At 43.5% G+C, this 20,277-nt stretch overlaps 1 protein-coding gene and 1 long non-coding RNA gene across 3 annotated transcripts; one reads left to right on the top strand and one right to left on the bottom strand.

Annotated features, from left to right (window-relative positions):
- Positions 1-687: 687 nt before the first annotated feature.
- On the bottom strand, positions 688-12,136 carry LOC140916528 (uncharacterized). 2 transcript variants are annotated; one of them, XR_012160540.2, is made up of 3 exons: positions 11,962-12,136; positions 9,631-9,753; positions 688-3,759 (listed from the first exon to the last, which is right to left on the bottom strand). It is a non-coding gene; the product is annotated as an uncharacterized LOC140916528 (long non-coding RNA). The 2 variants fall into 2 exon arrangements; XR_012160541.2 differs by lacking the exon at positions 688-3,759 and adding an exon at positions 8,585-8,658.
- A 1,877-nt stretch (positions 12,137-14,013) lies between these two features.
- LOC140916449 (plasma membrane calcium-transporting ATPase 1) lies at positions 14,014-17,442 on the top strand. Its single transcript, XM_073358095.1, has 2 exons — positions 14,014-14,211; positions 14,665-17,442. The coding sequence occupies exons 1-2, from the start codon at positions 14,014-14,016 to the stop codon at positions 17,440-17,442; spliced, it is 2,976 nt and encodes a 991-aa protein (XP_073214196.1).
- Positions 17,443-20,277: the final 2,835 nt, after the last annotated feature.

Genomic DNA, 20,277 nt, shown 5'->3' with positions numbered 1-20,277 from the left:
TTTGTGTCTCTCACTGGGACTCTTCCACACTGGCTCCCTGCCCAGCCACTGCTACTCCCCCATAAGTCCCATACAAACCTAACCCAGCAGTGACATTCAGCTGTCACAGCCTGTTCCACATATGGCTCTGTCCAGTTTCTGGAGCTTCTCCCTGCTGCCATATTGCTCCCACTCCCCAGACAGAGCCCAGCCACATGCTGGATCAGGAGTTGGATCTTTCCCCCTACCTGGCCCAGGGAAAAAGATGTGCAGTGGGGAAGGGGCTGATGGGTGTTGGATTCCCCTACTTTTCAAAAACATCACGGTATTCCAGTGGGTTGGGGTTGTGGTTTTTTTGTTTTTTTGTCTGAAGCATGAGAGCTGGGCACAGCTGGAGATGGGACACTGGATGGTCTAGGGTTGCAGGATGTTCCCCGAGGTACACCCCCCTCCCTGAGAACCAGTAGCTAGGTCATTCTTCTGGTGATCTAGCATTATCTACACCAGGGGTTAGGTCGGCATTGCTACATCTCTCAGGGGTGTGGATTTACAGCCCCAAGAGACGTAGCTATGCTGATGTAAGGGGTGTGTGTGTGTTATGCTTATAAGAAGCACATGGGATCTTTTTCAGGGGAAATGGCAATATGCCACGTTTATTGAAGATACAACAATTAACATATGCATTCAATCACACCACAGACACACACACACACACACACACACACACACTGTCCCACCAGTCAATGTTATAGTTACCAGTCCAGAGTCCGGATCAATCTAGTGGCCAGCTAGGTTGATCACGGGTAGGTAGGAGCTGGGTTCTGTCTGCAGGACGAACCTAAAGTTTCATGGCAAGGCACCCTGTTTATATAGTGATTTTCCTTCATTGGGACCAATGAGTTTTGCACCATCATGCTGTAATCAATTGTTGTTTGACGAGTGCTTGTTTTCTTAAATTTGTTTGTCTCATCCTTTATCTTGTTATTTCATCAAATCTCTCAGGGAGTTTCCCATGCTGGTTTTGAACACAGATCTCTTGTCCCCATTTATAAGTGCCTGTCTCATCTTTAGAGTTGTCAATCTTCCCTCCTCTGACATTTCAATAGGGGCCTGTTGCAGCCTCCTGGCGCCCTTGTGTCCGTCTCTGGCTCTTCCCTAGAACATCTGGTTCAGTGATGGCCTTCACACTTATCTCTTAACATACATTCCTCATTCACACACAAAACAGAATTAATTTACATAGAACATTTTGAATAGGAACATCAAATTGCATGCAGAAGAAAAACAATCATGGCATTCTTTTACTTATTTTAAAATACTAAGCCTACAACAAAGTGTTGACCCTCAAAGGTCTATTACTGCCTTGAAATCAGTCCAGACACAAAGAAATTCTGGCTGATGCATCTCTACTAATAGCATATTAGGCCATTCCTTTCAAAAAGGGTGGCTGGCAGGATATGGTCAAATCCTACATCAATACGTTTAATATATGCTACATTATTATCTTATTATTCTTTATCCTTCATTCTAAATTATACAAAATACAAGCATAAAATCCTACTACTACATGTCCCCTTTTTGACCCCTCAAGGAAAATTCTTGAATGGGTCATATTTTATGCAATTGTTTCATAGCAATATACTGAGAGACAATTTGAGCTTGTGGTTGTAATTTAACAAACATTCTTTTTGTCCAACAGCACATACAACACATTCCTAGCAAGTAAACACAGGACAATATTAACACAACTAGTAATGGGTGAAACAATATGCCCTTAGAGGTCAGGGACCAGCCTATAAAAACACTGTACCAATGATAGGCCATCAGTTCTTTTTCAGAATTAGCAATTTTTAGCATGTCTCCATTTGCATGTAATATTTGAATGACATGTGTCATAACCATAGGGGTAGCCTAAATTCCTCCTTACCTGTAAGGGGTTAAGACGCTCAAATAACCTGCTTGGCACCTGACCAAAGGAACCAATGGGGACAAGAGAAACTTTCAAATCTGGTCAGGGGGAGAGGTTTGGTTTTGGGTTCTTTGTGTCTGTGGCCATTTGCTCTTGGGACTAAGAGGGACCGGACATCAATTCATGTTCTCCAAATCTTTCTGAACAAGTCTGTCATATTTCAAACATGTAAGTAACAGCCAGGCAAGACACATAATTTTATCTTTGTTTTCTCAACCTGTGAATTTTCCCTTTGCTAGAGGGAGGTTTATCCCTGTTTTGTTGTAACTTTGAAACTAAGGCTACAGGGGGTTCCTCTGTACTCTTTGAATTTTCTGCTACTCTGTAAGGTTAACTACCAGCCTAAGTTTACAGAGTGATTCTTTTACCTTTTTCTCTTTACATAAAATCCTTCTTTTTAAGAACCTGACTGATTTTTCCATTGTTCTAAGACACAGGGGTTTGGGTCTGTAGTTCCTTTGTAACCAATTGGTGAGGATATATGCTCAAACCTTCCCCAGGAAAGGGGGTGTAGGCTTGGGGGAATATTTTGGGGGAATAGGACTCCAAGTGGTCCTTTCCCTGATTGTTTGTTAAATCACTTGGTGGTGGCAGCAATCCCAAGGCAAGAAAGGAATCTGTGCCTTGGGGAAGTTTTAACCTAAGCTGGTAAGAATAAGCTTAGGGGGTCTTTCATGCAGGTCCCCACATCTGTACCCCAAAGTTCAGAGTGGGGAAGGAACCCTGACAACATGCTTCCCTATATCCCTGTGTGTCTGTTGTAAAAATGGAGTCACCTTTGCTTCTGACAATAAGTGATAAGTTAGATCATGCCAATCCAGGCCAAGGGTAACAGAAAAATTAACCGGAGTGGCAGTTATAGTTCTCTGTGCTTCTTCTATCTTTGGCAAATAGTACGTGTAATTGCTAATATATAATACACAGGCATTACATCTACATTCAACCACTGGGGGCTGACTAATACATGCATCTTGCAAAAATACTGTTTCCCAGGATGTAACACATACACATTGTCCATTGTACAAAACACGCGTCACGTTTTTTAGTTTGTCCCACACACATGTTCCCAATGAGGTATCTCTGCTACATGGTGCTGTGGTGACAGGTGGGGACAAGCATACCCATTTCTGAGGGCTCCATTCCATACACTGTTGGGTGTCCCAATAATTTCTCCTGTTTCCCAGCCCACTGACCCGTAGCCAAAAGGATCCAGTGGTCAATTTTGGAAGCGGGCTCTCTTTCCATATTTCTGTCTCCACAGACTGTTGGTGAGCAATTTTAACAATAATTTTACCTCATAACAAATTAGGCTTAACCAGGCTGGAAACATATTGCATTCATTTATATTTGTAGGTATCGAACAAGGACCTTTCCCGTTGTTTTAAAAGATGTGTTAATACCCTAACATTTCTAGATATTACCTAAAACATTTTGTGTTCAAGTAATGCTAAACTAAGAATTTGCATCTCAGTACATCCTATGGCCAAGGCAAATTTATTTCCTAATTCTATTTGTTGTTTATACAGCAGCCAGGAGGTGGTGTTTAGCCACTGCCACATATTCCGTGTTGCTTTTAGGTTTCCCAGATTTATTTGTACCAAGTCCACAGTAGTATCTGCCTGCTTGTGAATGAGACTATCTTGCAGTTGTGACAAGGAACTTAACTTATTCTTCTTTACTTCCAGGTCTACAGTATTCATAATCCCTGCTCCAAAACCAACTCCTCCTAATATGGTGTCTGCTACATGAAGATGTTTTCCTGTTAAAATACTGGCATTCCTTGAACCTCCACCCTTCTGCAACATTGATTTCTGTAAATACAGTTAAAACGCTTATTAATCCTTTTCTGCCTAATGCAGTAGAGTTTTTTTTATAACATAATACACAACAATGCTAGCAACAAAATAAATACCACAAGACAAAACATAAAACACAATTTTTGTTGTGAATGTAGATTCACGGTATTCTGGGTTGCTCTTCAGCTGGTACCAGCTTTTCCTGAAGTTTTGAAAGGCAAAAATAACATTTTTCTACCCCTTTTGGGGTGGCAGATTATTACTTAAAATATCCCTTTCTTTTACAAATATCCTTGCTGATTGCAGGCAAAACAGGAATTACCCCCATACTTTCCTGTGTTTTTGTTGTATAGGCAGGCCAGCTTTCAATGGCTTCTACCTTTTAAGGGTTTAGGGGAAATTATCCCACTGTTCAGTCATTACATTCATGAGGTGGTGTACCTCAGTTTCCCTTTTTATACAGCAGACCAGATTTGTAATGTTTTTTTTCTGCTGTGCTAAGCTTTAAGTTTATTTACAGGTAATAGCTGAGATGCATCATTACCATTTTACCTTAGAGGTTTTTTTAAAAAATCATACACACTATACATTGTTACAGGGGCACTTATTAACATTAAATATATCTCAATGTTTAATATTAACAATAACATTAGTGTCAAATTTATTAAAGGTATCTTGTTATACTATGAATTATATCCTTGGGGTTTTGGTGAATTAAAAGGTAGGCGTGTCATGCATATAAGCAGACCCCTTTTGTACCTGTTTTCAGATTTCATCACTGCATACTGAATTTTTCTACTTAGGGTTAACCTGTCCCTCCCTTACTGTTAGGTTTGACTCCTTTTTCCACCTTCCTCTGTAGGGTCATAATTTGAGCCATTTGGTTTTAGGTAGTTTGTTTGCTGACTAGGTATGTCCTTTATCTGCAGCTCCTTTGTGCTGTCATTTATGGGCAGTTCTCTCCTTTCTCTATCAGTTAGGTAATTTGCATCAATACAGATGCTTTCTGGCTTGCTTTTGGATCCAAAGCCATCAGCAGCTCAGAGACTCTGTCTTTAAAAGGCCACTGTGGCGGGATGGTCCCCCCGCCGTGCCTTGAAGGGCTAAAAACAACCCTGGGAGAGGGCTGTTTTGGGAAAACAGTCACAGCTGTAGCCTGTGTAATTAGGGCCCAGCTGGCCCTTATAAGAGGGCAGTGGGCCAGAAGGAGGGAGACTCTCTCTAGCTACATGGAGGGTGGAGGACCTGGCTGCCTGAGAAGCAGGGCAGGGCAGGGCAGGGCAGGGCAGGGCAGGGCAGGGCAGGGGGAGCTGTGGAGCTCCAGCCTAGCAGAGCCCCAGGCTGCAGCCCGAGGCCGTGCTGAGGCAGGGCAGAGGGAGCACCAGCCTAGCAGAGCTGCAGGCTGAGGTAAAGGCCCATCAAAGGGTACTAAGGCTGCAGAGAAGCAGCCCAGACCTAGACAGAGGCAGCTGGTCTGACCCCCCCCCCTTGCCGATGATGAGTGGTACAGGCTGTAGTCTGCCCCAGGGAGCGGGGGCTAGACTATGACTGACAGTTGCCACTGAGGCAAGGGAGGGATAGGGAGTTGGGGGTTCCCCTGGGGAGGGGAGACCCAGACTGAGGGGGTATTGCCAGGGGGCAGGACCCTAAGCTAGAAGGGCACCGGGGTCCAGGAGGGGCATGGGGCCAGTGGCAGGCGAGACACTGACTGGCAGAGGGCACTCCTAGCTGAAAAGAGCTAATTCCCTGGACAACCAGCAGGATGTGCCGCAGTGGTGAGTCATTGCCCCACGACAGCCACCATCAACTTTCACCAAAGTTCTGTTTACTTTTCACTTTTAACTCCTGCTTTCAAAACACACAGCGATCTGAAAAACAAAACCCAACCTATTGTGGCTCCTTTTGAAGCCCTAATAGGATTTTAATTAAATAGCATGTTTTGTTTGCATTTCTTTTACCCCTTTACAATATACACTGCACATGTCTTGGGGAAAAATGCACATTCCTTTCATAGTTTAACTTTTATAACATTATATTAGCCATATCAATTTTTACCTAAGGTGTAACTGTTTCTTTTGTGCTCACAGAGTTTTTATGTACCCTTATCAAAATGACAGTCTGATTACACAGAGCCAGCTTAAGGTTTAGTGTTTCTAACTTTGCTTCTTTGTGTACCTCACCCCTGCTGTTGCTCTGGAGGGGCACTGTCTTTTTTAAAATTTCTTATTCTTTTACTACAGCTCTTATCTGCTATTTTGTTACCAAAAAACCAAATCCAGAATCTCTTCCCATTCTTCTGGTTTTGACTGCCCTGATGCAGCCATGGCTTTGGTTTTTAAAAAGCTATTGAACTTTATAAAGCATTGAGGTACCTTTCATGGTTAAATGCTAAATACCAAAACCAAACAACACTAGCTACCTGTGTGGCAAAAAGTGTCTGTCAGTTTTGCAACTTTGAATGAAAAATTCAAATGGATTTTAATGGTATTATTTAAAAACAAAAAACCTATAAAACAGAGTTTTACAAACCAGGAGTCATAGAATCATAGAATATCAGGGTTGGAAGGGACCCCAGAAGGTCATCTAGTCCAACCCCCTGCTCGAAGCAGGACCAATTCCCACTTAAATCATCCCAGCCAGGGCTTTGTCAAGCCTGACCTTAAAAACCTCTAAGGAAGGAGATTCTACCACCTCCCTAGGTAACGCATTCCAGTGTTTCACCACCCTCTTAGTGAAAAAGTTTTTCCTAATATCCAATCTAAACCTCCCCCACTGCAACTTGAGACCATTACTCCTTGTTCTGTCATCTGCTACCATTGAGAACAGTCTAGAGCCATCCTCTTTGGAACCCCCTTTCAGGTAGTTGAAAGCAGCTATCAAATCCCCCCTCATTCTTCTCTTCTGCAGGCTAAACAATCCCAGCTCCCTCAGCCTCTCCTCATAACTCATGTGTTCCAGACCCCTAATCATTTTTGTTGCCCTTCGCTGAACTCTCTCCAATTTATCCACATCCTTCTTGAAGTGTGGGGCCCAAAACTGGACACAGTACTCCAGAAGAGGCCTCACCAATGTCGAATAGAGGGGAACGATCACGTCCCTCGGTCTGCTCGCTATGCCCCTATTTATACAATCACGTCCCTCGATCTGATCTGAGTGTTGATTTAGGTCCTCAACACACACACATTGATGACGTCATCATCATCTGGACCCATGGAAAAGAAGCCCTTGAGGAATTCCACCATGATTTCAACAATTTCCATCCCACCATCAACCTCAGCCTGGACCAGTCCACACAAGAGATCCACTTCCTGGACACTATGGTGCTAATAAGCAATGGTCACATAAACACCGCCCTATACCAGAAACCTACTGACTACTATTCCTACCTACATGTCTCCAGCTTTCATCCAGACCACACCACACGATCCATTGTTTACAGCCAAGCTCTATGATACAACTGCATTTGCTCCAACCCCTCAGACAGAGACAAACACCTACAAGATCTCTATCAAGCATTCTTACAACTACAATACCCACCTGCTGAAGTGAAGAAACAGATTGACAGAGCCAGAAGAGTACCCAGAAGTCACCTACTACAGGACAGACCCAACAAAGAAAATAACAGAACGCCACTAGCTATCACCTTCAGCCCCCAACTAAAACCTCGCCAACGCATCATCAAGGATCTACAGCCTATCCTGAAGGACAACCCATCACTCTCAGAGATCTTGGGAGACAGGCCAGTCCTTGCTTACAGACAGCCCCCCAATCTGAAGCAAATACTCACCAGCAACCACACAACAGAACCACTAAACCAGGAAACTATCTTTGCAACAAAGCCATTGCCAACTGTGTCCACATATCTATTCAGGGGACACCATCATAGGGCCTAATCTCATCAGCCACACCATCAGAGGCTCGTTCACCTGCACATCTACCAATGTGATATGTGCCAGCAATGCCGCTCTGCCATGTACATTGGTCAAACTGGACAGTCTCTATGTAAAAGAATAAATGGACACATCAGACGTCAAGAATTATAACATCCAAAAACCAATTGGAGAACACTTCAATCTCTCTGGTCACTCGATTACAGACCTAAAAGTGGCAATACTTCAACAAAAAAACTTCAAAAACAGACTCCAATGAGAGACTGCTGAATTGGAATTAATTTGCAAACTGGATACAATTAACTTAGGCTTGAATAGAGACTGGGAGTGGATGGGTCATTACACAAAGTAAAACTATTTCTCCATGTTTATCCCCCCTCCACCCCCCCCCCCCCCAGTTCTTCAGATGTTCTTGTCAACTGCTGGAAATGGCCCACCTTGATTATCGCTACAAAAGGTTCCCCCTCCCCTGCTGCTCTCCTGCTGGTAATAGCTGACCTTAAGTGATCACTTTGGTTACAGTGTGTATGGTAATATCCATTGTTTCATGTTCTCTATGTATATAAATCTCCCCACTGTATTTTCCACTGAATGCATCCGATGAAGTGAGCTGTAGCACGTGAAAGCTCATGCTCAAATAAATTTGTTAGTCTCTAAGGTGCCACAAGTACTCCTTTTCTTTTTGCGAATACAGACTAACACGGCTCCCACTCTGAAACACACACACATCTGTGTGTGTGGTGTAGAATATTGTGTATAAATATATTGTGCAAATATGTGAAGCGTTGAGGACCTAAGCCAACATACTACTTTCATTAACATCCCATACACTGCTTTAATTTTTACATAGATTACATTTATATACAGTTGGGGGCAGTTAAGTTCCAATAGAAGCCCATTATGTTCTTTTAGCAAATTTGACTAAATTGTCCATAGTCAAATTATTTAAATCAGACTGTCTCTTTGCCTGGATTATTTAGACATTTCTTTGGAAAAGGGCCCATTTTTCCTTCAGAATGGCTGGCTGCAAAGAAACCAAGAATTATTTCCCTGTAACACTTTTCCTTTTTAACATTTTCACAGTTTAACTGCTTAATTCCCTCCAGCCTCTGCAGAGTTAATTTCTCACTCTCTTTCCTTAAATCACTTGCTTATCTCCCAAAATGACACCATCAGTTCAGATATCACCAGAAATCTGAATTCCCCATGCCTGTACTTACTCCTTTCCTTACTCCTGCCACTATGCCCCACAGGGCTCCCAACCTGTTTTCCAATCTCTTTATCTGTTGCCTGTCTGCTTGTCTGGGCCTGATCCTGTTTTCCTCACCGAACCTTCCCTTCCCATGGGCACAGGCTTTGTCCCACTAACCATTTAGCAAGGAGGGTGGGCTCCTTAACATGCCCCCACACCTCCTGGTCCCTTTTCTTAAACATTTTTCTTAACATTATGAAATCACAACAATATTACACTCCTATATCCCCCATAGTGAAGTCTTACATAAATCTACTCCTTATTTGCCCATGCTTGTGCTGGGACTTACAAAACACAAAAAGTCTATACTCACTAAAAAAAACTGCCTGACAGAGCAGGAGGGGAAACACTAAGCCCCCACCTTTTGGGTTCGATCCTGCTACGACCAAGGGTATATTCACCTATGCAATTTTTCCCCGACAGATGGGTAGGAGCAAGGATTCTGATCGTCCCCCTTATGGCACGGCACTTCTACAACCGGGGGTGTGCACACCTGAATGATTGATCACTTTATACGTATGGCATACCTTTTACCAGTATTTAGCAGTATTTTCAACAATCACAGTGCATGTCTTCCCCCTTTTGCAATTCTCCACCAAAAATGTTATGCTTATAAGAAGCACATGGGATCTTTTTCAGGGGAAAAGGCAATACACTGCATTTATTGAAGATATAACAATTAGCATATGCATTCAATCACCCCCCGCACACACACACTGTCCCACCAGTCAATGTTATAGTTACCAGTCCAGAGTCTGGATCAATATAGTGGCCAGCTAGATCACAGGAGCTGGGTTCTGTCGGTCGTGACACGATGCTCTGGGGAAGTCTTGGCAGGATGAACCCAAAGTTTCATGGCAAGGCACCCTGTTTATATGGAGATTTTCCTTCATTGGGACCAATGAGTTTTGCACCATACAGCTGTAATCAATTGTTGTTTGACAAGTACTTATTTTCTTAAATTGTTTTTCTCATCCTTTTATCTTGTTATTAAGTCTCTCAGGGAGTTATCCCAGGCTGGTTTTGATCACAGATCTCTTGTCCCCATTTATAGGTGCCTGTCTCATCTTTAGAGTCGTTAATCTGCCCTCCTCTGACATTTCAAAAGGGGCCTGTTGCAGCCTCCTGGCACCCTTGTGTCTGTCTCTGGTTCCTCCCTAGAACATCTGGTTCAGTGATGGCCTTCACACTATCTCTTAACACCCATTCCTTATTCACACACAAAACAGAATTAATTTACATAGAACATTTTGAATAGGAACATCAAATTGCAATGCAGAAGAAAAACAATCATGGCATTCTTTTACTTATTTTAAAATGCTAAGCCTACAACAAAGTGGTTAACAAAATGGGATTAAGAAGTGGTCTTTTTCCTCCTCAGAAAGGTTGCTCACTGGTAGTCATGGTAATTATCTCCAATGCCTTGGTAAGGAATAACTTGTCCAAAGTTGCTTGATGCAGAATTTTTGTCCCAAGAAAGAAGGGAAATAAGCCACAGATTTATGTCCTTCTGATAAATTTTTTTGGCTCTACAAGAAATTCTCTTAAGTGGGATCCCCAGAATCCAAGGAAATCAGATCTTATGGGTTGAAATAGAAGCCTTTGGATTGGTTTGAATCCAAGACAGATCAGGTTAGTCTTGAAATAAATATTTTGAAAACAGATCCATCTTGGATAAGAAAGTCTTGCATCCATGAGCTGGGATTCCTCTCAATGCAGAGGAGAGAGAAAAAGAGACACCATAATTCTCAGGACAGATTCAACAGATAGATTCAGTTGTGCCTTCTCAGATCCTGGGATAACTGAAAGAATAGATGCCCTTGAATCGCAGGGAAGTTTGATCACTCCTTTGGAACTAGCTATTCACTTGGTAAAGGCCACAAGTCTGTGGAGAGCCTTACTAGAGGACCTGTTCAAGAGAACTAATTCAGCATTGATTCTGAACCCAATCTCCTAGCCGATCCACTCCTCCAGTGGCAGCTGTATTTCTCCAGCACTGTCATTTTCTGAGATCTAAGATTATTTATTTTGGTATTGCTGAGGGCCTTGGGTCTGGGGAGGCAGACTAATTTGTTGCTTCTCCTATCATTGCTATGGAGTCTGATCCTGGGGTTCCTTGATGATCTATTATTATTTTTAATTCATTTAATTAATTCATATGGTTAATTACCTGATGCTAATGGTTCTTACTATTTTGAATGGTTCTGGGGCTTTGTGGCCGTGCATGTGAGCCACACAATGGGGCTCTGAAAACAGGGTGCATTCAGAGAGCAGCAGCTGCTTGATAAGTAACACTCTTTCCTTCATCTTTAATAGTTTACAGGTACTTAGAAGTGACACTTATCTTGATTCTCAGCAGCCGCAGCAGTCACCACCCACTGGGGAGAGAGCAGCAAACAGCCAGGATTCGAAATATTCCTGTGGTCCTGGAGAAGGACAAATTAGATTCTCCCTTTTCTTCAGTGTGAGGTTGGTTATATTTAATTTAATTTTCACATAGAAAATAAATGATGTCTTGATTTTGGTAGACAATGGTACCATGACAGGTTTCAGAGTAACAGCTGTGTTAGTCTGTCTTTGCAAAAAGAAAAGGAGTACTTGTGGCACCTTAGAGACTAACCAATTTATCTGAGCATGAGCTTTCGTGAGCTACAGCTCACTTCATCGGATGCATACCGTGGAAACTGCAGTAGACATTATATACACACACAGAGACCATGAAACAATACCCCCTCCCACCCCACTGTCCTGCACAGTGGGGTGGGAGGGGGTATTGTTTCATGGTCTCTGTGTGTGTATATAATGTCTACTGCAGTTTCCACGGTATGCATCCGATGAAGTGAGCTGTAGCTCACGAAAGCTCATGCTCAGATAAATTGGTTAGTCTCTAAGGTGCCACAAGTACTCCTTTTTCTTTTTGCAATGGTACCATGGCAGACTTCCTGTGCCCTTCTGTTTGGATAAGTTAGTTACTCTGAAACCTTAGTTAGAACTAAATGCCTCTCCTATGATGCCATCAATGCTCATGGCCTGATCTGTCCCTTCAGGGCCAAATGGTGCTATTTAGCCACTTACCTCTGCAGGAATGGATACAGAACCACACTGCCCAAGGGGAGTTTGGGGACAAATTGTTCTTCAGAGAGGCACAGTCCTTCCCTGAGCACACTGGTAAACCAGGCCTACTCCATGAGCCAGTGCAGAGGAGAGGCAGGGCCTCCCTTTTGGGGTGCTCATAGCATCTCTTCCTCCTGGGAGAATTCTGTGCAAAAAAAAAAAAAAAAAAATTCTGTGAATGCTACTTTAAAATTCTGTCTATTTTATTTTGTCAGAATAACACTATATACATTTTGGTATTATTATTAAATTATTTTGGTAATTTATTTAAAAATACCTGTCAACAAATATGTCTTTAAAAATACAGATGCACAAAATTCCCTCAGGAGTAGAGAGTTAAAGAAATCCCTATGACAACCCAGTTCCTGTTTCTCTGCCCCCTCCCCTCCCAGAGCCCAGCCGTGGGGCATCCCCTCCCCAGTGCAAACACTCCTCCCCCAGAGCCCAGCTGTGGGCCCCCCACAGCCCAGACACCCACACCCCCTACCTACCTACCCTGCAGAGCCCAGGGATCCAGTGGGAAAAGCAACCTGATGCTGGGTCCTGGGCTTGTGTGTAGTTCCCTGCATGCTGCCCTTTTCCTTCAGGGCGTGCTGAGAACTGCACTTGCTGGGAACCCTCCAGATCTCTCCCCCTGGCAGTCTCTTCTATTTCAGAGCTGGGTTCTGCTGGGTGCAGAGGCCCCCAGTGGTGGCTAGCAGCTCTGCAGCCCATTTCTGTGAGGAGGAAAAAGGAAATTCTGCATGCACAACTTTAATTTCTGTGCAAATTCTGCATGCACAGTGGTGCTGAATTCCCTCAGGAGTAACCTCTGGAGTCACCCTTAGGGAGCTGTCTTTGCAATGCCCTGACTGTACGTTAAGGACTCAGTGCGCACTGAGCCAGCAGTTCCTCCTAGCCTGAGAACGCATCCCTCCCTAACCTTAATAGTCTCTTAAAGCCAGTTTTTGTATGGAAATATTACCTCTCCCCTCCCCAGACTGGAATGCCCCCCCACATGCACATGCTAACTCATGCACAAACTGCCTTAAATTTACTCTCCAGAATTAAAGGAAAGAGCCCCTCCCCAAACAATATGAACGTTGGGAGCAGGCCTGTGATTTGGAGCACATGCTGCCCTGTTATCCTGTAACTAACTGGAGGAGCAGCTTGGGGCAAGGTGCTGGCCTAGCTACTGGTGTCCTGAGGAGTTGGAAGCTGAGAGAAGTTGGAAGCAGTTGGTGTGAGCAGTGCAGCCAAATCCTCTGAGTCCCGCATGATGCCTTCTCAGGCCTCTTCCCCTGGTGGTGTCTCCAACGCCCATCTCGTGTGATGCCTCCTCTACCCCAGACCTCCCTACTGGTGCATCATCCCACTTCCCCCTCCCCACCTCTCTCCATGAGGACACTTTGCATCAATGAATGTGAATTGTGGTGGTGGAGGCTGGAGCATGCAGGCTGATCCTGACTGCAGAGTGGAGAGAATGAGTGAGCCACAGCAGATATCTGTCTACACTGTAGTTGGGAGCAAGTCTCCCAGCTTGGGTAGACAGACTTGTGCTAGCAGGGCTCGAGCTAGCACACTCAAAATAGCTGTGTGGACACTGCTGCTTGGGCTGGAGTGCAGGGTCTTGAGCCCATCCAGCCCCCCCTGCTTGAGAGCCAACATTCCAGCCCAAACTGCAACATCCACATTGCTAACACACGTCTGCCTACCCAGGCTGAGAGGCTCACTTCCCACTGCAGTGTAGACAGATACAGAGGGGCCCTGGCCCTGAAGGACTCACCTCAGGCTGTGGTTGCCTCCTTACTTCCTGTCTTCACTACTCAGGAATAGGATATCTCCCCAGAGGAGAGGCACTTCAGCAGCAGTAAGATCTGTGTCTTTTCTCAGCCCCAGTGACTCTCTGTATCTCCAGATAAAGGACTTTGTTTCTCCTATAAATATTCAAATTGAGGGAAATGTGTAGGGTGACTCTTGGACTCAGTCTTCTCCCCTTTAAAGGTCTCTGTGTTGTCATAGGACGGCAACAACATGTCTAGAAACCCACGTGCACCAGATACGACAGTAGTGGCCAGGGAAGATCACCACGAAGCAGAAGATTTTGAGATGACCATGGCAGAGCTGCATGCCCTGATGGAGCTACGATCTGTGAATGCTCTGAAAAAAATAAAAGAAAGTTATGGAGATGTCTTTGGAATCTGCACACGGCTCAAAACATCCCCCCAAGAAGGGATAAGGGGAGACCCGTTAGATATAGCCAGAAGGCAAGCAGTTTTGGGGAAGAACTTTATACCCCGCCAAAAACCTAAATCATTCCTTCAGCTGATATGGGAAGCATTACAGGATGTAACATTAATTACATTAGAAATTGCAGCCACTGTATCACTAGCACTTTCTTTTTATACCCCGTCACGAGGAAAAACTACAGTGTGTATAGACAACCATTCTGCTACTGAAGAGGGTGAAAATGAGATGGCTTGGATTGAAGGAACTGCAATTCTTTTGTCCGTAGCTTGTGTAGTATTGGCAACAGCTTTAAATGATTGGAGTAAGGAGAAACAATTTAGGAGGTTGCAGCATCGTATTGAAAAAGAACAGAAGTTTGCTGTCACCAGAGATGGTCAAGTCATCCAAATACCCATAACTGACATAGTAGTTGGGGATATTGTGCCTATCAAATATGGTGACCTTCTACCAGCTGATGGTGTGCTTCTCCAAGGGAATGACCTCAAAATAGATGAGAGTTCACTCACAGGAGAATCTGATCATGTTAAGAAAACTTTGAGTGGAGATCCCATGCTGCTTTCTGGTAGCCATGTGGTGGAAGGCTCTGGAAGAATGGTAATAACTGCAGTGGGTGTAAACTCACAGATGGGAATTATCCTCACTTTGCTTGGAGTGGGAGGAGAACAAGGGAAGGAGAGAGTGAAAAAGAAAAAGAGAGAACAAGATGGCTCACCTGAGAACAGCAACAAAGCAAAAGCTCAGGATTATGCAGCCACAGAAATGCAGCCTGGAACTAGTGAAGAAAGCACTAATGGAGAAGAGACAGTCAACAGGCAATCAAATTTGCCAAAAAAAGAAAAATCAGTCCTACAAGGGAAACTTACCAGATTAGCAGTTCAGATTGGCAAAGCAGGGTTGGCAATGTCTACAATCACAGTGGTTGTCCTTATAGTTTATTTTTTAATTAAAACATTCTTGATTCAGGAGCATATTTGGACTGCTCAGTGCACCCCAGTTTATATAAAATATTTTGTGAAGTTCTTCATTATTGGAGTTACAGTCTTGGTGGTGGCCGTGCCAGAGGGTCTCCCACTTGCTGTCACTATTTCACTTGCCTACTCTGTAAAGGAAATGATGAAAGATAATAACCTAGTGCGGCATTTGGATGCTTGTGAAACAATGGGCAATGCAACAACCATTTGCTCGGATAAAACGGGAACATTAACCATGAACAGAATGGCAGTAGTCCAGGCTTTCATCAGCGAAATGCATCATAAAATTATTCCTGCATGTGAATCAATTCCTCAGACTACTCTGAACTATCTTTTAACAGGTATTTCTGTGAATTGTGCTTACACTTCCAAAATATTGCCTCCTGAAAAAGAAAGTGGCTTGCCACGTCAGGTTGGCAATAAAACTGATTGTGCCTTGCTGGGATTTCTTCTGGATTTAAAACAGGATTATCAGGCTGTAAGAAATCAAATACCAGAAGAAAAGTTGTATAAAGTATACACCTTCAACTCTGATAGAAAATCAATGAGTACGGTATTGAAAAATGTTGATGGTAGTTACCGAATGTTCACCAAGGGTGCTTCTGAGATAGTACTTAAAAAATGCAACAAAATCTTGAATGCTGCTGGTAAACCTAAACCATTCAACTCAAAGGACAATGATGATATTGTAAAAAATGTGGTCAAACCTATGGCTTCTGATGGACTCAGAACCATATGTCTAGCATTCAAAGATTTCCCAGCTGGGCAGCCTGAACCAGAGTGGGACAATGAAAACAATATTATCATGGAACTTACATGTATTGCAGTTGTTGGCATTGACGATCCATTGAGGCCTGAGGTTCCTGATGCAATAACAAAATGCCAGAATGCTGGCATCACAGTGCGTATGGTTACTGGCGATAACATTAATACTGCACGCACAATTGCTTTGAAATGTGGTATTTTGCATCCTGGGGAGACCTTCCTTTGCTTAGAGGGAAAAGAGTTGAACAGACTAATTCGTAATGAAAAAGGAGAGATTAAGCAAGAGCTCCTAGACAAGATTTGGCCAAAACTTAGGGTGCTTGCAAGATCCTCTCCCACTGACAAACACACATTGGTAAAAGGTATAATTGATAGCACCATCTCAGAACAGAGACAAGTTGTGGCAGTAACTGGCGATGGTACTAATGATGCACCAGCATTGAAGGAAGCAGATGTTGGTTTTGCTATGGGCATTGCTGGAACAGATGTAGCTAAAGAAGCATCGGATATTATTCTCACAGATGACAACTTCACAAGCATCGTTAAAGCAGTTATGTGGGGCAGAAATGTATATGACAGTATCTCCAAATTCTTGCAGTTCCAGCTTACTGTCAATGTAGTAGCAGTAATTGTTGCATTTGTGGGAGCATGTATAACACAAGATGCACCACTGAAAACTGTGCAGATGCTGTGGGTGAACCTCATTATGGACACATTTGCTTCTCTTGCTTTAGCTACCGAAAAACCAACTGAGTCTCTCTTGCTACGGAAGCCTTATGGAAGGAATAAACCCCTAATCTCCCACACAATGATGAAAAACATTTTGGGTCAGGCATTCTATCAGCTTGTGGTCCTCTTTACACTTGTTTTTACTGGCGAAAAGCTTTTCGATATTGACAGTGGAAGAAATGCTCCTCTGCATTCCCCACCCTCCAAGCATTACACGATTGTATTCAATACTTTTGTGTTGATGCAGCTTTGTAATGAAATCAATGCCCGAAAGGTTCATGGTGAAAGGAATGTCTTTGAGGGAGTATTCAGTAATGCCATCTTTTGTGCTATAACTGGTGGTACATTACTTCTACAGTTAGTTATAGTAGAGGTTGGTGGGAAGCCCTTTAGTTGTACTGAGCTTACAGTAGAACAATGGCTATGGTCACTTTTCCTAGGGATAGGAACATTACTGTGGGGCCAGCTGATAACAACAATTCCAAATAGCTATTTGAAGTTCTTGACAGAACTTGGTCGTGGGCGACCAAAGGAAGAAATCCTTGAGGCAGAACTAGCTGAAGGTGCAGGAGAGATTGACCATGCTGAAAGAGAATTATGTCATGGTCAGATCTTATGGCTTAGGGGGATTAACAGAATTCGAGCTCAGAGCCAAGTAGTGAATACATTTCGTACTTCCTTTTACGAGGAGTTAGAAAAACCACAAACACAAAGTTCAGTTCGCAGCTTAAGAAAATCTAAGCAATGAATTTTAAGTCCTACCTTCCCATTATTGAAACATCACTCAAAAAATAATACTGGGCTAAATGTTAACGCATTCACTGCGTTAAGAAATATATGCCGTTTTTCACACACGGTGATAACAAGACACTCTTTCTGTCTTGAACTGCAAAGGAAGGCACACTGGTGTGAATGGAGATTCAGCATAGAAAGGCTGCTCCTAGCTGTACTCAAAAATGGGACTGAAGAGCTTATTAACAGCGCTTATGTTTATCTTGAGCCTTTCATTTGGCTTTTTTGAGGGAAAGGGGTGAGCATGCCTCCAATCTATTAACTAATTTCTGATGTCAGCTGTTAAAATGTGACTAGTTTATTTTATAAAAGATAAAGATCTTTTTATAAAGTTCATAGATTCTTTTAATTTTGCTCTGTTTATGGCACATAACATAGTGGTATCACTGGAGTTTTGAAGTGACTTCACTGCACAGCATGAATGGATTTGAGTACAGTGTTTAATATTGTTAAATCTTGAGAACTGTCTGGAATAACTGGTTTTGTTCAAAATTCAATAGGATATTGTTAAATGTGGAAGATTGATAAACAATGGAACTTGCTTGAAATGTTTTTTTAAATCTAACATAAAATGTGTTTAAATCAAAATGGATCAGTACATTAGTCATTTTTGTCATTATATTCGCTCATTGCTATCCTGGAGCCCCATCCAGCTCTCATTTAAGTCAATGGAATATTTGCCACTGACTTCAGCTGCGTCGGATCAGGCCCTTGACAATCTGTGGAATGGGAGTATGTTCATTTAAATCTAAGTGTTTAACAACCTCCCTCCAGCAGGAGGGTTGTGTGTACCAGGAGGAGTGTTACGATAGGTGTAGTTGGCATGTTTTTGTTTTGTTCCCCATAGTGTATGAACATTTCTTATTATCAAATAAAATAATTTTGTAAAAAGCTCTTTTCTCCCATATTACTTGATCAAGATAGAGGCCAGCATCTGGGAGAAATCATCAGGAAAGTGCCTAAAGGGGTGGGTTGGCTGCTTTGGCTGCACATGGCAGAAAGTTGGGGGAGCAGCTCCAAAGGGTCCTGTGCACTTTAAGAGGATGAATGGGAGGGGCAATACCATGGCTAAGGCAATGGCTGCTCATCTCACATTTTCAAAAGCCCAAAAGGCTCCCACCTCTCCCTGCAAATGCAGCTTCTCTAAGGGCTTGTCTATGCGCCGCTGTAGCACTTAGGGAATGTCTATACTTAAAACACTGTTAATAAAGACACTCTAAGCCGATGGGCGAGAGCTCTCCCATCAGAATAGTTAATCCATCTCCCCAAGACACAGAGGTGTTGCGCTGTGTACAAAGGGGATTAACTCACTATAATTACATCACTTGGGGGTGGATTTTTCACACCCCTGAGCAACATAGTTATACCAATATAGGTCTGTAGTGTAGACCAGATCTTACTGAAGACGCTACCTACGCCGACAGGAGAGCTTCTCACATCAACATAGGTACTTCATCTCCCCAAGAGGCAGTAGCTAAGTTGATGGGCGAAGCCCTCCTGTCAACATACCACTGTCTACACTGGGTGTTAGTATTTTCCACACCCCGAGCAATGTAGTTTTACCAATATAAGTTTGTAGTGTAGACCAGGGCACCCATTGCCTCTCATAGCTGCAGCACACGCCCATATGCTGACTGCAATGATAGTATGTGTTGGAGACAGAAAGACAGACAGAGTGACAGATTAAGTTGCTCTGGCCAAGGAAGGAGAGACAGAAGGGAAACTAGGCATACCTCTGGGGGAGGCCAGAGGGAGGAGATGATGTGCATTTTTTGATGGGATGAACCTTGTCAGGCTGGGGGATGATACACAGTGCTACACCTGTCATACTGCTTCCAGCCATCCTTCTGCCTCTTTATATAAAACAGAATGAAGAGCCAGGCTGGCACTGGCCCAGAGCTGGAAGAAGAGGAAGACACAGTTCTACTCTGCTAATAGGATGTCTGAGTGTGCCAGGGTCTTCCTTGACCTCCCAGAAGAACAGGCCATGCAGTGGTAGAGACTCACCATGCAACTGTAGAATGAGCTCAGTGAGAACCTAGAGAGAGCCACAAAAGGGACGCATGCTCTTTGTGCCTTCAGCACAGTCACTACCATCCGGGGCCTTCCAAAAGACCAGAGAGGAGACTACAGACATTGCACAGCCTCAGGGAGTCTGTTCAGGCCCTTGTCAGAAGGGCACCAGATCACATCAGCTTCTCATTGAAAGAGTCACTCAGCTGTTGACCATGTTGGGGTTCCAATGTCCTCTCAATGCTGGGTTGTGGCGCCACAGGCTGAACAGTGCAGGCTTTCGTAATGGGTCTGTGCAAGGATTCCCAGTGACTGTCACACTGTTGTTTTATCCTCAACAATTCAGACCTCCCAGTGTTGGGTGGAAGCGGGGAGGCAGATGATGGATTCCTAGTGGGTGAGTACCAGACAGTACTGAAGTGCACACTGTCTGGAGTGGCTCGTGACTGTGAGTGCCTACCTCCGGGCAGACTGTCAGAAAAACGGCAGACACTTCAAGCTGGTGGTGTGTTCTATAATTAGATTTCACCAGTCCAGTAACAAATGTGAACTCCTGGATCACTGTACCAGTCTTACCATGGAGTCACAGACTGTCCCCTCAGACTCTCCAGTCTATCTTGCCACCCAGACATCCTGGACCTTGTGATAAAAGGTCACTTATACCAAAAATACACCAAATCAGGTTACTTCCAGTCCCAAGAGACCAGCCACTTAACCAAGATCAATTGGTAATCTAGATCTTATGCCAAAGACAACCCTGGTAGCCAATTCTATAGTA

The sequence above is a fragment of the Lepidochelys kempii genome, chromosome 8 (genome assembly GCF_965140285.1).
Source record: "Lepidochelys kempii isolate rLepKem1 chromosome 8, rLepKem1.hap1, whole genome shotgun sequence".
NCBI classification, from domain to species: Eukaryota; Metazoa; Chordata; order Testudines; family Cheloniidae; genus Lepidochelys; species Lepidochelys kempii.
Note: the sequence above shows the minus strand (reverse complement) of the source record. Positions and strands in the feature narration are given on the sequence as shown.

What these genes read in the sequence shown, in the direction of transcription:
- LOC140916449 (XM_073358095.1), top strand. Translation starts at nt 14,014, where the DNA reads ATGTCTAGAAACCCACGTGCACCAGATACGACAGTAGTGGCCAGGGAA. An exon ending in TCAAAACATCCCCCCAAGAA is followed by an intron (nt 14,212 to 14,664) that starts GGGATAAGGGGA and finishes CCTATCAAATAT; the next exon opens with GGTGACCTTCTACCAGCTGA.